At 34.4% G+C, this 19,729-nt stretch overlaps 1 protein-coding gene across 2 annotated transcripts; it reads right to left on the reverse strand.

Annotated features, from left to right (window-relative positions):
- On the reverse strand, positions 1 to 17,832 carry LOC120282248 (kinesin-like protein KIN-14L). Of its 2 annotated transcripts, XM_039289014.1 has the most exons (23): positions 17,427 to 17,832; positions 15,535 to 15,658; positions 14,886 to 14,972; positions 14,587 to 14,757; positions 14,398 to 14,504; positions 13,010 to 13,141; positions 12,664 to 12,842; positions 12,359 to 12,520; positions 12,078 to 12,169; positions 10,718 to 10,869; positions 10,392 to 10,565; positions 8,904 to 9,050; positions 8,205 to 8,393; positions 7,019 to 7,090; positions 6,275 to 6,330; positions 5,954 to 6,170; positions 5,442 to 5,633; positions 5,135 to 5,350; positions 4,503 to 4,853; positions 3,238 to 3,336; positions 2,286 to 2,426; positions 2,033 to 2,191; positions 1 to 714 (listed from the first exon to the last, which is right to left on the reverse strand). In XM_039289014.1, exons 1-23 carry the CDS (start codon positions 17,619 to 17,621, stop codon positions 280 to 282), a joined length of 3,849 nt encoding a protein of 1,282 aa, XP_039144948.1. In that variant the 5' UTR covers positions 17,622 to 17,832; the 3' UTR covers positions 1 to 279. The 2 variants fall into 2 exon arrangements, with proteins under 2 accessions (XP_039144948.1, XP_039144949.1); XM_039289015.1 differs by lacking the exon at positions 17,427 to 17,832 and having other exon boundaries at positions 14,915 to 14,972.
- Between the last annotated feature and the right edge of the window lie 1,897 nt (positions 17,833 to 19,729).

The raw sequence follows: 19,729 nt of genomic DNA on the forward strand, positions 1-19,729 counted from the left end.
TGTCCTTTTGAACTCTTTCTAATTAAATAGGCACCAAGTTAAGTATGCCTTTTTCAATGTTTGACATCCACCCAATCCTGAAGAAAGGAAAAAAAAATACATAGCATTGAGCCACAAGGATTTGGTTTCTGGTGACTCATTGACACAAAATGTTACAGTTCAGGCCTGTAGAACAAACTAGGCTGGTCAGATGGTGACAACACTTCGGCGAATTCCCTAAGAATAAGATTCACCAATTTTACATAAACATACATATATACTCGGGCACAGATTTATGATCTACCGCCTTTCACTATTTCCGCCTTTTTCTAATTCATCTACTAGATGTTTCAATGACGAGACTTTTGAGGCTAAAGTTCTGTACAACCTGGAGTATCGAGCACGGGTACCGTCAGCAGTTCGTGCGAGGGCCAGTGAGCTTATAGCCTCCGGCAACTGATCAAACACATGTTTGATCTCTTCAAAGGTCATGTTAGCAAGGGATGAAGGTCGTGGAGCAACACGGACTATCTCTCCGCCTTTGGGTTCTTGAACCCGGGCATCTGCTTTGATTACCAGCTCGGAATTTGAGTTGGCGCCGCATTTTATGATGAATGGGACACTTGAACCTGTATTGAACTGCAATACATTCCACTGAGTAACTTCAGTATCTGCAGTAGATGGTTGGCCACTCTGGGAATCTTCGCTCGAGTCTCCTTCCTCTTCTGGTATTGGCTGCACAAATTCATAATATTCAGTGACGATGGTGAAATGCAGTATGTTCTATAACCTCGAGCGATAACCAGAACTCTCAAAATATCTTGCAATGGATAATCACAAAGAATGCTTGATGGTTTTTCGTGCATATAATGGATGGTAGCTTCTGGCACATAATATCCAATGGTAATGGCAGATACAGTCTCAAGAAATGAAACTAAAAAAGAAAAAGTTGACATAAAATGTATTCGGCTATTCATGACATGAATCTAGTTATATGAGCTGTTGATACTAATAAACAATTGATAACTCGTGGTTCATACAAAGGATGGTAAGTTCATGTGACTGGAAACATCATCTAAAGATATGCTGAAATGTTAGAAAATAGTGAAGGCTCTTATAAGGATTCACCAATATTGCTTACATTATAAGAAGAAGTATGCAGAAAAGAATTCATCCCTCCATTTCTATCCCTTGATTTTCCTCCTACCTTAATATAACTATGAGATACCTTCCACATGTTGGATCCAATGAATCATCTTAGAGCACCTACAATGGAGTGCTCATGATATTATTGGGTATGTATCATTGAAAATGAGATGAGTTTAAATTAGAAGTTCATGTCAGAAGCATCTTTCCTTTGCCAATGCTGCAATAATAACAAACTTGATTTATTCTAAGGAACATCTCATAGTCTGCTAATTAAGTGCTCATAAGTATGCTTCCATTAAGGTTGCTTCAGCCCAGTTTATAGTTTTCCCAAGATGCACATGTGATCGCTGCTTAGTGAATGCTTTGAGCCTTTGATTACTAAATTCTGGCAAAACTAGTTCTTTTTCTTTTCTTGCACTCGTTACCAACTTCTATGGAATCAGATACTTTCAGGCGAAAACACTACAGAAAAGCAAAGATAAGATGTGGCAGGGAAATCAATGTTCATTGTGTTATCCATTTTTGATGGGCAAATCTCTGAATTGTTAATAAAATCGCTTCAACTTTTGACTCTATTCACATATCTTAATGTCTATCACATGAATATTACTATGGAAAGAAATTTATTTTCCATTTTATCAAGTTCACAGTAATGTGAAACAAACATTACTAGTTACTAATTCAGGATTTTAACAGCACACTTATTAAGGAATCATACCAGTCAAGGAGAATCTAAGACCAAAAAAATATAACAATCAACAAATAGAAGAAAATGGCTAAGCATAAGGGCAAAAGATCAAATTTGGACCTGACCTCTCTCTAGAAATATCCTCAAATTCAAGAATACTGGAAGATGGTCATCAAAAGAACATTAATATTGGCCAGGGAAGGCAGATGAACGTACCTCTACCATTCTACGAGCATCTGAAATATGTCTCTGAGCGCAAGGATGATCCATGTCGAGTAGTGATGGCATCTGCCCCGCAAGTTCATCCAATGACGCCAACAGAGCTTTCTTCTTGGTCTTGGTCAGAGATCTTACAGCTGTTTGCCTAATGATTTCCTGTACAAAACCAATTTCTTCAGCACTGAGGACTTGACAACAAATCTGAAGGCAATATAATAAATGACACAAAGTAGAGTTGACAGCGGCTGACCTTGACTTGTTTGAGGATGCTCTCAAGAGATATTAAAGATGCTAATCGTGCATCTTCAGCTGCAGTTGAAGGATTGTGAATTGGTGAACCACCTTCTTCTTTTGTTATTAAGGCAGCATCGCTTCGCATTTGTTGTAATATCTGACATTGAAAAGGAATCAACATAATATTTACAATGAATACCAATATCTTATCAAATAGCCCATGGTAGGACTGTCAAGAAGAGATAATAAATAATCCAATGGCATGTAATAATCTTTCACAAAGCATTAGGTTTTCACCTCTTAAGGTAACAAATTTTTAATTCTTCAAAGTCACAAGTAGACTATTTGAAGTTAAATTCTACCGCACGATGGAAGGGATATTGCTGCTATGCATGTTTTTACCGGTGACAAATCAATATAACAGGGCTTGTAAAAGCCAATATGTGCAGTTTTCAACTTAGGTTTACATCCAGTAAGCAATGGATAGATGAAACCAGTGTGACAAAAAGCTCAACAAACTAACAGTTTATTATATGTCTTTTCTTTCAGCAATAGGTTAACCATTTCTTAATTGATGTCATAAAATGTGAATTATTTCATCAACATTATTCCCAATTATCTCATATTGAACAATTAATACTCCAAATGGATCTCATTTTGCTTAAAGTAAACTTTGGAGCACAGGCATCCCTTATACAAGAAAGATTTCTTGAATAAGACAATGTGGTAAAAATCATTTTTGTTCATTTTGACACATATATCTATGGCAATAAAGTACAATGGCACAATTAGATATTAACAGCAAATATAAAATATGTCAAGAAATCAGTACACCATGCCTAAATGCTCTCACGATACAACATCAGGGGGCATTGCATGCTATAAATTCTCTAAACATGCATATACCTGACCAGATTAAAAAAAAAAAACCAATTTTATAAATGCAAGTTTGACATGCTTGCATCTACCTTTCTTCTCTTATGGTCAACTGATTCAAGAGCTGATCGCAATTTGTTTACATGAGGTAGGTCATCAGCCTCCTCCATTGCCAAAGTTCCTGCTATATCCTAATCAAAGATAACAGAAAAAGAATAAAATTCTGTATTTCAAGCAAAGATACAGAAAATTAAAATTGCTTAAAATGTATCTGTTAGATGCCACATGGGTTATATGTGGCCCCCGCAACCAACCAAGAAAAGAAGACTAAAGGCACAGTGCATAACTTGCATATTAAATAATGAATTCCTTTGGGAAAGAAAATCACAGGCATTATTCACAAAAATGGAATGTTTTATTAAGCAGCTATAGCAATTTGGCCGCAAATTTGGCAGTGGTCTTCGACTAAGTTTAGAATGGTGATTATGAATGGTGATTATGCTTTTTTCCCACTACCTGCTAACTTTAATTAAAACTTGTTTGCATGATCTCATCTTGGTTTAACTGACTGTATCCAAATTTAGCTGACTTTGTCCTAGTTCAGTAAATTTCATAAAAACTTTCTCCAGTTAAAATTGATTATAATAAATTTAAAACTTCATCAGTTCTTCTCTTCTTGGTTTATACCTATAGATATATATCGTGTAATCATGTAATGCATATAGTGGAATCAAGTAGAAATCACTTCTACCTAACTATATTCGCATATTGGTGTAGGAACACCCCGGCATCATCATGTATCTTTTCATAGCAGAGAATGTGAAAAATAACTCAGGAATGGTTCCATTAAGTGATCCATAAATGGTTTCATTAAGCAGCAATGATGAATTAAAACAACATGGTTTCTAATTACAAGTAACTTGGAAAATTCTGTCATGAAAACTAATATGAGCACTAGAAAGAATTGTTATTACATTATCTACCTGTAATTGAATGATGGGGAGACATTTCAATTTTCAGTAACTATAGATTGTGAATCCACAGAGAACAGATAAGCATGTCTTTCACTCTAGGTTACATTCCCTAGGTCAATAAATAGAGGAAGGAAACTTGGCTTAGCAAATGCAAAAAAGCTGCCGTCCACTTAATGTGTTGAAGATAATATTCTAATGCGATTTCTTAATAAAAATAACTCATGCAATAATTATGTCATGGATATTAAAAAGAACAGGTATGGATAGTTAAGTCATGAAAAAAAAATATGCTAAGTTGAAAGACGAACATCTGAACCAAACCATTACACAACCGGCATGCTGAAGAACAAGATTGAGAAGCTCCAACATCAAATAGTGCGCACCTTTAGGTGTTGCAGCTGCGATGTGTAAACCCTTTTTGTGTATTCAGATAAAAGCTGACCTAAAGCATCAGTATTTGGAGGCTGTGCAGCACCAAGGCCAGCCATCCACCCATCCATAATGGCTGTGGACAGAAGCTCTAGTTGCCCTGTCATCCCTGCAGTAGCATCACTACCTGTGACTGAAAGAAACTCAAAATTCTCAGCGAGCCATGAACGAATTTGGCGTTGCAGTTCACCAGCCGGAGTGTGAACAAAAAGAGCAGCAAGAGCCTTATTCCCTATCGCAAAAGCCTTAGCTTCCTCAGTTATTTCCCGGAGCTTTCCACCAGTTACATGTTGCCTCCATGTTTCCTGTTCAATTAGATGCCTATCATGCCATAGATGAATGAAAAATAGATAACATTGTAGAAGATGGAAGGGGATAACAGGGTAAAAAGGAATAGTAGGAACTAGAAACGGCCAAAACAATGCACCAAGATCATAAGAAAGATTTTACTTAATATGACATAGTATAGTTCTGTAACATAGTCATGGCTTCATATACCCACTTTCTTTTCAATAATCAGGAAGAAAGGAATATTAAAAACATAAAAATAGAAACCATATGATGTGAGCATTTCCAAACTCTGTACCTGGTCAATCCCTCGAAGCTTTAGCACAATTGATGAAAATTTGGACTTCTTTTCTTGCTTTATATTGACCTTAAAACCTTGAACATGCTCATCAATTATAGCGTTCCTTGTACTAGAATCATAATAGACAGGAGATCGACCGGGACTGCTGCTCCTACTGGAACTTCTACTTCGGCCAGTATTAGCTTTCTCTAAAAATCGTTCAACAGGAGAAACCTACAGAACAGAAGAAAACACGAAGGGTGGTAACTCCTATCCATACAAAAGAAAAGTAACCAAGGCAAAAGTTGCATGTGGAGCTCATTACCTTTATGGATTGCAGTTCTGGAGACCTAGCAAGCAAAGATCTTATGTACAAGATTCTAACTCGAGAAACAAGCATAGTATCCATCACCCTTCTTGGTTCAATTTTACGAATAAATGAAAAAACAGCATCTCTAATTTCAGCAAGTATTTCATGCTCCCGTGCAGCACCAGCTTTAATGACAGCAGCCAAAACCTGCAAAAGATTCCTTTAATGGCTTAGTATTCATCACTTAATGAAATAATTAAAACAAAGAAACAGAGCGCGCATATTAAAAAGCTAGAAAATTCGAAAAATACGCGTCAATAAAGGGTCATAGGCAGATGAACCAAAAGCTAGAATTATAATATTTATCAAACATCTAATGATGAACCAATGAACTTATGACAAGGATGAAAATCTGTGCCTAAGGGGAGAAAACCATATAGTAAGAATGTAAGACATCAGGAATCAAGACAGACTATAAAATCCATGCATGGCCGGTACAGAATAATATTGAAGCCTTAAAAGTATACCAGCATCAAAAGCTTGTTCGCCCCATCAGCAATAGCTGCAAAGCTCTCAAATTGATCGGGATCAAACTCTGTTAGCGCAGCTGTCAGATATTCTCCAGCAGGAGTTGTCTTTCCCTTTTCAGAGCCTGACTTTACAATAGCACCAGCACTGCTAGATTTATCCTGACCATCGGGCAATGGGAGTACATCTACAGTGCTAACATTGCTAGTATCATTCCTGCCATTGGATGACCACAAGATGATAAATAAGCAACTACAAAAACACTGGAACAATCAAAGCTCTTTTTAACATTTTAATTATTTTTCAGATACATAATCTACCTGTTTAGGTCTTTAGCTTGAAGGCCAGATGTTTTTTTGATAGAGGGGCTAGATACCTGCAGATGACCAAAAGGTCGGTACTTACAAAACAAAACCATAAGTCGTTGAACATAGTTGTATTCTACACACACACTCAAGAAACAATACTGCATTCTAGTACCAAGAAAATATTCTGCAACTCACAGATTAATACATAACATGAACGGAAATTTATAATGCCACACCATTGGTCAAAAAGCTCCACATTTCACCTTGCTAACTGACTTTAAAGATATTAGAATTCACCAACACAAGAGCAGGCAACCAAAACAGTGGTAGCAGCTTATTGAATGGCATGTGAATTATCAATCCAATATCAGGGCATTAAAAATACCATAATAATAAATGTGAAAAGGTGATTTAAAAAAAAAATGAGATGAAAGAAATAAAGCTCTGCTAATTGCTTCAGCCTCTAGTTCATATTTCATACAGGTAACTTGATGTCCCGGCCAACCTTTATATTCTTTGAGATATTTCTGAGCTATTAAGTAGAAAATGCCATTTTGAACACAATTTGGACTTTAAAGACAAGAACAATGTAAGAAAACAATGCAGGAAAAAAACAGAACAAATAATAATTTAGTATAGTAATCAGATGTGAGAATTTTCCTTGGCCAGTAATCTATCCTGGAAGTGTTCTAGTACTAGCATATTAATAATAACAGCAACACAAAAATAATAATAATAACCACTTCTGCACAGAACCTGGGGTGATCCACCAAGTGAAGCCTTTTCAGTAAGCCTGTCAAAAAGCTTTTCATTTTCTTCATGCAATCGCTGCAGAAAAAAAAATAGAATAATTGATCAATCAACACAAAAATCAAATACATCGAGGGAGGCTGACACCAAACTGCACTCAATAGTACCAAGGTTCATAAACAGAAACCACGAATTGGACATCTGCACTACTCAAATTAATCGATAACATTTAAAAGATCCAGAAATCAGAAATTTTGATAATCTCTTATTTATGAGTTTAGTGACAGCATCTAAACAAAGTATAATGTTCATATCAACTAATATCTAAAGAACATATATTTTAATATGACAAAACCGAAATTAAATTTTGTTATTGTAGTATCATAAATGCAAATATAACTAACAACATGTGCTGAAAGTTACAGGATAATAACATTATGTAATGTAGGCCAACATGCAGTGAATTTCCTATGAGGCTTTCAACCATTAAAATAAACAACCTGAATACTGGGTCATAAAATATAAGAAGCTAAGAAAAGGAAAAGCAACATAAAGCAATGAAAGGAAGAAACTGACTGAACAATTATAAAAACACAGGAAAAGCTCAAGAGACAACAAGCATCCTAAGAACAATACATAATTCGAAGGTAGCCAAGCTAAAGCATACACAACCCAAAATTCATTAGATAGGAGAATGGATATAAAGAAATAATAGCATTAAAAATTGAAGTTTATTCCTAATATTCAGTATTAGAATAAGAATTAGGTGTTGCAAATAACATTTTTGCCTTGAGAGGACATTATTTGACAAACTGTTCGCTTGATGGATCACACGTTTGAGACAAGAAAACATCCTCCGTGAATGAGGATTGGGATTCCCAGTTTATGCATCTTTTGTGTACTTTCAGTCTTTTCAGATAATTTCAACTTCTTTTTCTTCATTATCAGAATCTTGATGATTTCAATTTGATCAAATACAACTGTACTACGTAGTAATAACTTTTTCTAGGAATACTTCACTAACCACACTGGTCAAATCATGCCACAAGACGTTTAAAATTGCCAGTTAAAACAATAAAGGATTTATACGAACCCTATGCATGATTTATTTTGGATGCTGATCACACAAAATACCATCAGACAATGCAAACTGCTGCAGACAAATATAAATTGCATGGCAAATTAAGCAAACCTCGATAAGCGCGTCCCTCTTAGCAAGTTCTTCTTCAAGCTTTCTAGTTACATCTGAAGAATTAACACTATCCCCTGTTGCCTTAGGAGCTGAAACCCCTAGAGACCCAGACTCAGACTGAAGAGCAGATTGAGAATCATTGGAGTGACGGACCTCATCTAGCTGTGCTTCCATGACCTTAAGTTTATCCTAAATGAAACAAACAAGTATGCTGTATTCAGCATATCTGAGAGAAATTTATGGTGGTAGAACATAACAAAACCTAAGGATTACAAAATTACGAATATAAAGATGATAGTTCAACTGCTGAAGCAAAGCATTATTAACAACATTTTTAAATCATGGCCAAAACATAGATTCAATTTTTTGACTATTAACAAACCAAATTTCTAAACAAAAAAAGTGTGAATTTAACGTAAGAGCAGGACCTTGTAGACCCACAAGAAACCGATTTTTGTGTAGCCATTGTTACAAAGATTGGAGTTTTAACTAACACATTTGTTTTTGAAATTCAACAAATGCATATCATGAAAATAAATAAACCTTATGATATTAGAACAATTGACAATTACTCAAAGCAAACATAATGCACCCAACAAGTACACATTAATAATAATGGTGCCATGCACAATAATACCCTCAAATATCAACAATTTCAAAGTTCATATCAATAGCACACTCAATAAGAAGAAATTCAACCTGCAGGGACTTAATAGTTGAATCATGACCCTGTATCAGTATTTTCTGTTCCTGCTCAACTTGAAACAGGTGAGCTAACTGACTCCTAAGCTGATTGTTTTGCTCCTTCTCAGTGTTTAGTTTCTCTGCCAGCATTGAATTCTCCCACTGAAGGTAACAATATATATCAGAGTTAGTATTCCACCGATTCACATCAACAAGAGGAGGCAACAAGAGCATAGCTCACAATAGAAATGAAATAGTTCAGTATGGAACATTCTCTCTAGTTATGAAGCTTATAAATCCAACAAAACAAACAAAAAATGAGGATATGTGTAAATGGTTGAGGTGCATCTACGTCTTTTTAAACAAATTAGCTCCGTTCTCAATAGATCTGTGTTTCCAACTGTCAAGAGAAAAAAGATGGTAGTGGCCATCTGACAGGCCATTTTTGGTAAGAAAGAAGTGCCTCAGTTTCTTGATAATCAGTTAACACAGTTCAAAATTGCACTAAATACTTAGATTGAAAAATAGCAGCATTTATAGAAAGCAAGGTATGGACATATTAGTATAGTTGAAATGCGTATAGGGGATGTGTAGGGTACATATAGTTCCACTTATTCAGGTTGATTAAAATAGGACAGACAACTGCACCAATATAAGAGTCCTCATGTGATTTCGGTATAACCACATGAAAATATTGAGCACTATAATTATGTCAACCATGAGGAATAATTTGTCCTACTGCTTTCACAATGGAATTAAATATCGCATCCAAACATCAAAAAATTACTTTCAAGTATTCCACTTCCTTATCCTCAAAGGAATCAAAATAATCACTGCATAATTGTAAGGCATTTTGCTCCATGAATAATTCATTTTTTAGTAAATATCAACTTGCATTAAATAATGACAAAGGACGAGGTATTTAACAGTTGGCAAGCATTGAATCAGATGTGTCTGAGAGATTTTATATTGATGTCTCATCCACCCGCAAGTACTCCACATTGGCTTCAAAATTACCATGGTAAAAATATGATCACCAAGTTAAGCGTTACTTTAGTTCTAACACACTAACTAAAAGAGTACGGATTTCACCTTTTATCAGCTGAATTTAGATACTGGGGGAAGGAAATTACTGCTTCAACCTTTACCATGCAAGATTGGTCCTATTGGACATCCCATATTTTTTGTCTTCATTTACCAAACCAACAAAAATTTTCAGATTTAGCAACTGGTTGCAAGAACAAAAGAATAAAAACCCAAGCATCGCTGGCACCATTGAGATATAAAACTATCAGAGTGAAAAATGAAGATCTCCCTTGAGCTCAGAGGAAGTTGGAAGTTCATGTGGCCATTGGAGAAAAAGTATGAGCTTGACTAGAAGATATCATCATAGTAAGCATCAGATCTCAATTTAGCTAATTTATGAAGTAGTTAGTATATCATGTAATCCACATATGAAAACGAAATATGAGAATTTATGCAAGAATGGATAAATTATGGGACCTTTAAATCAGCCTGAAGAGTGAATGAAACTTTCCAGGCCTTTTGAACTTCATTGAATAGAAGAATGCATTGATCATTGGCATCTTTTAGAGCCAGATTCAATTCCAAGCCTTCTTGCCTTAGATCAAGAATTTCCTTCTCTTTCTCATAAAGCTCTTTCCGTGAATCATTTGCCTATAAGAACCATCAATAATAAGTGCAAATGAAGTCTTTACCAAATGGTGCACTGGTATTCTGAAAAAGAGAAAAGCAGGAATCCAGTGTACAATAGTGATGAATAGGAAATCAATTTATGAGTGTGTGAGATAGGGAGCAGGAGAATCTACCACATCTCTCCATTTTTTTATAGTATCTCGATTTCCAAGACTTAGTTCAGCATTCCTCGCCCTTGCAGAAAAGTTAAGGGTAGACAATGTTTTCGAAAGACTCAAAGCATCAGGACAAATATTGATAATTAACAAGGTTTTTGAGCTGTCACCTGTCAAGCAAAAGTGGTAAGCATTTATCAATGTATACAAAAATCATAAAAAGAGAATAAATAATATTGAAGTATAATTGGTTCAATGGATTTTATGAGCATAGCATAAGTTCCTCATACACTAGAACCATAACAGTTTGAGCCCTTAATGTAGCCTTTTATCACTTTCTAAATCTTATTCCTACAATTACTCCCCTCACAACTAAACCCACTGCTTTATTTCATGATCACCTATCATCTGCCTCAAACAATCAATCTTTATTTCCAATAAATCAAGCTTTGATTTCTACCAACCCCATCTCCAACTAACAAAAGCTAGCACATTTGAGGGACCCCCATTACAAAATTAAGAAATTGAAAGGGTTTGATAGCTGAAGACTGAACAGCAGAAGTAGAAAAGACTGGTGGTAATAGATAGCATCATTGGATTTTGATCTTAGTTAAAGGAAATAAGAGACCTTAGTGGCTCCAAAAGGAAACCAAAAACCAAAGCTTTTATATATAGAAAATAAATCAATAGTAAATGAAAGAGATCAAAGAACATGGTAGCCTTCCAAGCGAATCACATGGCAATGCAAGAAATAACATTTATTAGTCACAATTCTGATTTCTAATAGTAAAGAGCAGGCATGATTTGTCATGGAAGAGAGGAAATTTTAATCTTTTGCTGTAAGACAAATTGTTAGGTCACACCTGTAGAATAACCAACTGAAAACACCATGAGAGTCCAATTTTAATAGCACATTGTTATTCTGTATCTTCTTTGATGGACAATCCAAATAATCTACTGCTGTCACACTTAGAATTTTAGCTAATTTTACAAGCAGCCCCTGTAAAACTATAGGAGAAAACAACTTTTCTCTTCTGTTTTGGTTATTAGCCCAAATATAACAGAACAATCTTCTCGGTCATTTTTATTATCTATTAGCATGTCAAAGTATTAATAACAGAAATATGTCTATCTTCTAATCCATAGTGAGCAATAATAGCGACAATTTACAAGTATGGATAATGCAACACATCAATAACAAATAATGATGGACAGAAGTAATTCTTTCTCAGAGAGCTATTATTTCAATTATTAGAAACTACTTAGTAGCCAAATAGTAACATCAATTATAGTATCAACAAACTATTGAAACAAATATCAAGCTGTACAGAGCATAAGATGGAAAGGAACTATATATACATGTGAAGTGATTTGTTACCCAAGGAGTCAGAAAGGATCTTTGTAAGCATCGAGTTTTCATAAGGAATCGTCTCTTTCTTTGAAGTCAAGGAAGACAGAACATCACCCAACCTATCTCCAAAAAAAAAGAGAGAGAGAAAGGAAAATAGTAAACTTCTTGCCAGGAAGCTGAGAGTGATCGGTTTAAGGACTTTCCAAAGTGTGTTGATGGAAATAATTCCTCGATTGTTTTGTAGAAAATTACAATTCTTAAAAGTAATAAAGATTGTGATAGGAAAGGAATTCAGACTTGAAACTTACGCGGAAAGTGACTTTGACACATGCAAGAAGTCTTTCACATGATCCCCACTAGCATCCTCAACAAGTAAACATTCACTTCCAGGTAAGTCTACAAGAGAAAGCTTGCTGTACAGGTTTTCCATAGTGACCCAATTGGTATATCGAATATGGATCGTTAAAATCCTGCAATTGTTATAAGAAACTTGAGAACCATAGAACTGAAAACCACTAGCAAAAGTAACCGTGATGTCAAATGTGAAATAAATTTTGCCTTTGTAAGAATCCGGAAACTAATTGATATCAAACCATAAACAAAAATTTCATACAGTTGAGAGACATTGGCCTTTGACGGATCTCTTGTATAATTTTGAAGTGCTGCTTTTAACACTCTAGAGAAGTCCAAGGGATTATCAACTTTCTCCTGCACTACTTCTACAACAGAATCTGGGGGTCCCATTTGAACTCTCGGTAAAGAGTTTCTGAACTCTGCAAGTAAATCCCTCACCTACAAAATGAACAGAAAATAGTTTAACATGTAGAAATGCAGTGAATGAAAGATATAAGGAAAATGGAGAAACAAGTTCATAAGTGGCCTAACCATGATAACACAACAGTACTCCCACACTTACACATAAACAACAGAGAAGTTGGAAAGAAACTAATTAGATTAACCTCTTCATTATAAAGCTCCAGGGCAGTGAAGTAGAAGTCATAACGAGACGTCGAGGTAGCATCTGAAATTGAAAGATCAAATAGCTCCTCGAAACTTCGCAGATATAAGCCACGCTCACTACTAGATCCCTCCTAAATGCCATAGAAAGTTTACAAAATTAAAACACAAAAGAATATGAAATTGCAACATTTCATTCCCATCTAAAAACAGAAAATCATTACAACAAACAACAATATATGTGCCACGATCATCAAAACTTAAAATGCCCATGAATTGGCCAAAGCCGCAACCTACAAGTGAAAGCATAATTCAATGCAGATCTAAGAATTAGCACTAGTAACAGCCTTAATGAGGATATAAGTTATTTCATTGCATGTCAAGGTGTGTCCTCTTTGTAGGGCTCATTATCTCTTCACTGTTGTACTTGTGAATTGCCGTGAAGGTCAGCTAGTGCGTGGCAGGAGGGCAGTTGTTTGTTCGCCACTGGTATGGTTGGTGGCTGAGGTAAAATTGCTATGAACAGATTTTAGATATGAAAATCACACAGATACTTAGCATCATTGCTATAGTAACATTTAAATGATACATAATTAGTAATCATGTTTTGTGTTTCTATTTGAATTAAGTTTTGCTACTTCAAAAATAAAAATTTTTGCTATAACTAGGGGAACAACTCTGAAAATTCATTCAAGTGAAATTAGAGTCACCAACTTGTGGATGAGATTCTGTTGACTAAAATTTCCTGACAGAAATATTTATGACCAAAGAATCTTTTCTGATTGCTCCTGAACAACAAAGAGACCATGGAAGAAATACAAGGTTCTTCCTCTGCAGGAAACATATCAGGTGGCACTGTGGCAGGCCCATTATGGGATCAAATTGATACATTCTATGAAGAAATATTTGAATGTGCAAACTGGGGAAAAAAACAAGGAACACTTATAATTCTCTCAATATGGAGGTCTCCTCAGAATCATTTTTTCCTTTTAAAAATGAGAAAGACCTTATCACCTATGTCATATAACCACAAATAGTGGGCAACATATTGCTTTCAGCCAAAACAATTTGGTACCATGCTCATCCATCCAGCAATTTATGAAATTTCATAAAATTAACCAATGCAATACTCTATTGACTGTTGGAGTAAATGTACATCAATTTTGTATGATGAATTCTCATGAAGCACCATAGGATTATGAATTATCAAATTATAATCATAGGATTTGGTTGTTGTTGCCAAATATCATTGTGTTCAGTTTTATGCTTTCATGAAATTTAAGAGAAAATAATGGGCAAAGCAATCAACTTAGAAGGAAGAAAAGAGCAGGACTGCTAGCATTAATGCATAGTAGTGTGGGAGAGCAAAGAATAAAGATGAGAATCGGACCATCGTGTATGTCTTTCCTGAATGGCTCTGCCCATAGGCAAATATAGAAACATTAAATCCATCCATCGCTGACTGTATGAAGGGTTGCATATCACGGAAAAATTCACCTGAAATAGTGTGAAGCATTATACTGAGCCTTCAGGGCAGTGAATCCCGCAGGAGTGAAATTATCAAAAACTTAACTCTTACCTTGTCCAACATGAGGTCCATATACCCTATCAAACTCAAAATCCTTCTTTGGAATGGCAAGAGAATCATCACCAGTATTTATTCGAACGGTAAATTCATCAGGAAATTCAACAATAGATGTACCCTCATCTTCAAAGAGAGGTCTTGTGCGACAAAATACTTTCACATTTCCTAAAAAGGAGAATACCACACTCTTAACAAGTCACCCACACTACAAGGGTTTCCAACATAAGAGCAGTATAATGAAAAAATTAAGCAGACACAGGGCAAGAGAATTGTAAATCCATAAAAAAAGGAACCTTTAGCTGTCAATAGGTCATTAAATAACCTTTTCTTCTCATTGATCAAAGGAGCAACTCTGGCCTCACTTTCAACTGCAGCTTGATCTACGGATAGAACAAAATTAAACCATTAGTAGAAGCTTAAGATTAAGTAGATTCACTCGAATATAGCATACCAAAAATCTGTTGCAGCCAGGATTTAAATTCAAGTTCATTCAGTTGTTGTATTTTGTGACACATATGAAAAAACGGTTAGAGCAGCTGCATCAATGAAATAACGTCATACACTGCATGTGGGAAAGGAGTACACTTTCAGTTGTCTTTGAGCATTAAGTTGGGCACATTAATTCTTTCAAAATTTCAAACAAGCCCAGTCCAAAAATAGAAAGATATACAGGAAATAACAAAGTTTTGGGATGATTTCATCCCATCCCATCCCATAGGACAAATAGAATATTGATTCTACTTTTGTCATGGCACCCACGTATAACCAAATAAACAAACCAAGATTAGCATTTTCATTCCATCAAACCTAACAATTGATACTGCAAATGGAAATATAGCATTAGCACCTTCAAGTGACTCCACTTATACAAGATTTTAGCTTACTTCAAACAAAACAGACCCATAGGTAATAGCTGTCAGAAGGAAGCATGTCAAATCTTACCTAATTTCCGAGCCTTATCTGCAAGAACACCTAAGTAGCGGGTAACTCGATCAAGTTTAGCATTGGAATACTCTCTAAGGTCATTAGCTTCTTGCCTTAACTCCAGGTAATCTTCTCTGGCATGCTATTGAGAAAATATAACACACATAAAGATAAACATGAGTATATATAAGTTATGAGGCAACAGTAAATCATAAAGGAATTGAGAAAAGTACAGCCTGTATTTAAACAGCGTCCCACACTTACATCTCAAGTACATAAATGAATGGCTGATTAGAACTATCAGAAAATTAATGATAACAAGCATCAAAAGAATGGCTAATAACAAATAAATTAAGGTCTATGATTCAGAAAACATTGGCTCCACAATTTTTTAGAACTTATGAAATAGTTGTCAAGAACATTTCCATGAACAGGCCAGTTAACACTGATAGAGATCAAAAATATCAAAATTTGCTTCAATAGAGGCTTGTTTAACCAGCTAGTTTGAATAACAAACAACTCTTAGGTAATGTAAGAGGACGCTTACATGATGTGGTTTTTGCTATCCATTTTGATGACAATGATAGTATAGTTTCCATCTTGTTTGATTATTGTGACATATTTGGAGTTGGTGGTCCAAATTGCTCAAAAATTATACATGTCATGAACACTTAAGCTTTATTGGAAGGTTATAGTAGAATTTATTGAGATTTATACCATAATAGCCTATTAGATATACAGCATTGCCACCTCAATCATCTTTGAAGATTTGGAGCAAAGAGCATAATCAGTGGATCATAAGTCAATACACATTTTTGAACACATTTGAACCACCAAAATTGGGATCCCAACAATGGTGATGTGAACACTACTTTAAGTGCTCTAAGATTTGAAAGTTGTTACAAATCTAAAAGAAATGGTAGCTTACACTGATCCAAAACTTAAGGCCAACTCATCTACTTCACGGCTCACATATGTGAGCATTAGTTCCTGAGTTGATTGCAGATGCTTCATTCTCAAACAGGCGAGTTAGATTGGCATCACAGCTCATTGGCTGTATGACATCTAGCATATCGCTATTGTCTTCTTCAACTTAACTGTAGAGAAGTTCAAAGCAATGCACTGCCAGGTACATTTAAGGATTCCATGCTGAACAGATTTGCGTGCAAACATTCTTTAGGATAAAAACTAGGGCAGTGCAAATAGGAAACCGCACATTGCTTTCAACCCGTCAGATTACTAATTGCACCCATAAGAAGAGTTCATTTAATGATGTTAGTTGTCTTTAAGTACGGTTCACATCCTCAATCACATTCATATTAGAATTTATGGTTCAACTCCAACTTCATCATCTTGTATTCCATTTGCTGTTAGGGTAATCTCTAATAGTACTGCTGATTTAACTATTGATCTTGCCGTTCTAAAAACAAAATCATCGTTCCATGTAGAGAGAAACCTCGACATTATTTCTTTTTTAAGCCAGCCTACTGTTGTTGTTCTTCCTTCCCTTCTTGATATGGAAACAGTTCCATGATACAACAAGTTTTTTCAGACCATGAAGCAATCCACATTCCAAAAATAACAACAAAGGTAAAAAGCTCAAAACACTTTAGCAAGTTCCATGAGATTAGTGAACTGACTGCAAGTCAATCAGAACTTCTTCAAGTATATCAGTGAAAGACCTTTTTTTATCATAAAAAAATAGCAACTTTTTCTTTTTTTAACACAAACGAGCACAAGTAATCACCACGATAAAAATATAAAATTAAAAAAAATAATAATTCACTCTCAGAATCTCTACATTCACAAACCTCAAACCTCCAAGTTGCAACTCCACATCTTCAAAACTTCACAAAAACATACTAATAAAAACTAAATAAAACATAGACAGATAGAGTAAAAGATCGCACCTTTAGCTGGTCCTTGAGACTCTGAAGCTTAACAGCCACAGAATGCTTAGCCAGCTCCGCGCGAGGGGCAACAGATGGTGTGGAAATCGAGTATCGGCGTGCCAACGGCGACACAGGCTTCGGATCCTCAACAGACTTACGTGGCTCAAATCCTGGCACCTCCCACGTCCACCTATTCTTCTGCTGATCCGCCATTACCAACCCTTCAAAGAAACCCTAGATTCCTCTCAGCCAATGCCTCAAGAAGGACACCAGAGGAAAGCTGAGAAGCAGGAGAAGGGTCGGAAGAGGAAGAGGACGAATGAGGCCTATCCAGAACTCGTGGGGAGAGAGAGGGTAGAGTGATTTCCACCAAAGATTTTTTTCACCTCGCCATTGATGGGGTTGCTTGCTTGGTTTCTAGGTTTTTCAAATTTCTCTTCTTTTTTTTTATATAATTTTGTCTTATTTTGAAAACTTTTCGTATATACCCTTGTCAAAATAGATAATCATTATATAATTCTCAAAGCTTTTTTTTTCAGCCTTAATATCTCTGAAAATTAATCTAATTAAGTGCATACCTTCAATAAAACCAAATATATCCTCTTTAAAATTTGATTTGTATATATATATATATATAGGTTCATCTAAGTATATGCACTTTTAAACTATATTGTAAGTTATATAATTTCTTTTGGCGAAATATGGATAAATCATGTGTTAGGAATGTGGACAGACCATATGTAATGTGACGTTATTTTATATAATAATAAATATATAATTATATTTAAATTTTAAATTATTTTTGGTAATATTAATTTTTTATTTATATGTTATTAATAAATTTGATTTAAATTTTTTTATGAGTATATATGTGCAAAAATATTGACCTAGTAGAAATTTTTATGGCTACATTTATGCATAAGTTTTTTAAGTTATTTAAAATGTAAAAATATATTCCCTCCGTCACATTATAGGAAAAATGGTTGAATTTAAACATTCAATATTTTTTTTTTTTTCATTTGCCCGTATCTCTTTACAACAATTATCTCTTCATCGATTATACATTTAAAATAATGGTGGTAAAGAATAATGTATTTAAATAAATTAATAAAGTTAAATTTAAAAATTAACATTTAAATTAGTTTTGTGAATAGATAATTTAAAATATAGAAAGTGGACACTTGTAATAATGGAACAAGGAGTATATTAATGGTACATGCCGAATAAAAGGGGTATATGTGTAAATAAATGGAATTTTAAGAGGGTATGCATTGCACTTGATTTTATTAAAATGTATACATGTAATTAGGTGAATTTTAAGGGGTATACATTAAAAAAAAATATAATAATCATCTTATGTAAGAGATGGTGTTATCATTGCCAAAATTATTTGCCTAATTTTTTTTTAATAAATACAGGCAAATCACATGGGAGGGACATGTATATGATTTGGATTAACCACGTGCCCTCACTTTACACAATGGGGAGTCAACCTTTAGTCTTTGCCCATAGGTAAAGAACCCAATGCTAATAAACCAAAGGCTATTGACACTTATCTGTTTTTCAATAAAAAATTATAAATAAAGATAAGTATATTGAGAAACTTTTTTTTTATTATATTTAAAAATTTTGGAGATCTTAAAAAAAAAATTTGATTGAACTGAAACCCTAAAAATATCCATTATAAATGAACAACTATATATTTACATGGAATATTTAAACTGTCTTATACCAATTTAATTAAATGTCAAATGTAACTATTTAACTGTTATACATAGCAACCAAACTACCATACTTGGTTCACTTTAAATTTTGATTTATATATATATATATATATATATATATATATATATATATATATATACAGATTTATATATGTATATACACTATTAAAATATATTGTAAATTATATAATTTTTTTTGATAAAATGTGGATAGGTCGCATGTCATATATGTGGATAGGGTGAAGTCACTATTTAGTACTCTTAATATGCATGCCCTCACCGTAGTTGAGATGAGATTATTTTTAGTAATAATAAAAATATAATTATATTTAAATTTCTAATTAATTTTTTGTAATATTAATTTTTATCTAGATATAATGAATACATTTAGTTTAAATTTTTTTTTTTAATGAGTAATGCCGCTAGACCAAATGTCTTTTGGGTGAACCAACCCTACCCTTATATCATACCCTGATATGCAGTTGAGAACACGTCATTGTCCCAAAATAGGTCACGTACCTGATTACCTAACTCCAAGACAATGCAAAGCTCATGATATCATGCTCACAATACGATTAAAACGGAATGTATAAACAT

Source organism: Dioscorea cayenensis, chromosome 18, assembly GCF_009730915.1.
Source record: "Dioscorea cayenensis subsp. rotundata cultivar TDr96_F1 chromosome 18, TDr96_F1_v2_PseudoChromosome.rev07_lg8_w22 25.fasta, whole genome shotgun sequence".
NCBI lineage: Eukaryota > Viridiplantae > Streptophyta > Magnoliopsida > Dioscoreales > Dioscoreaceae > Dioscorea > Dioscorea cayenensis.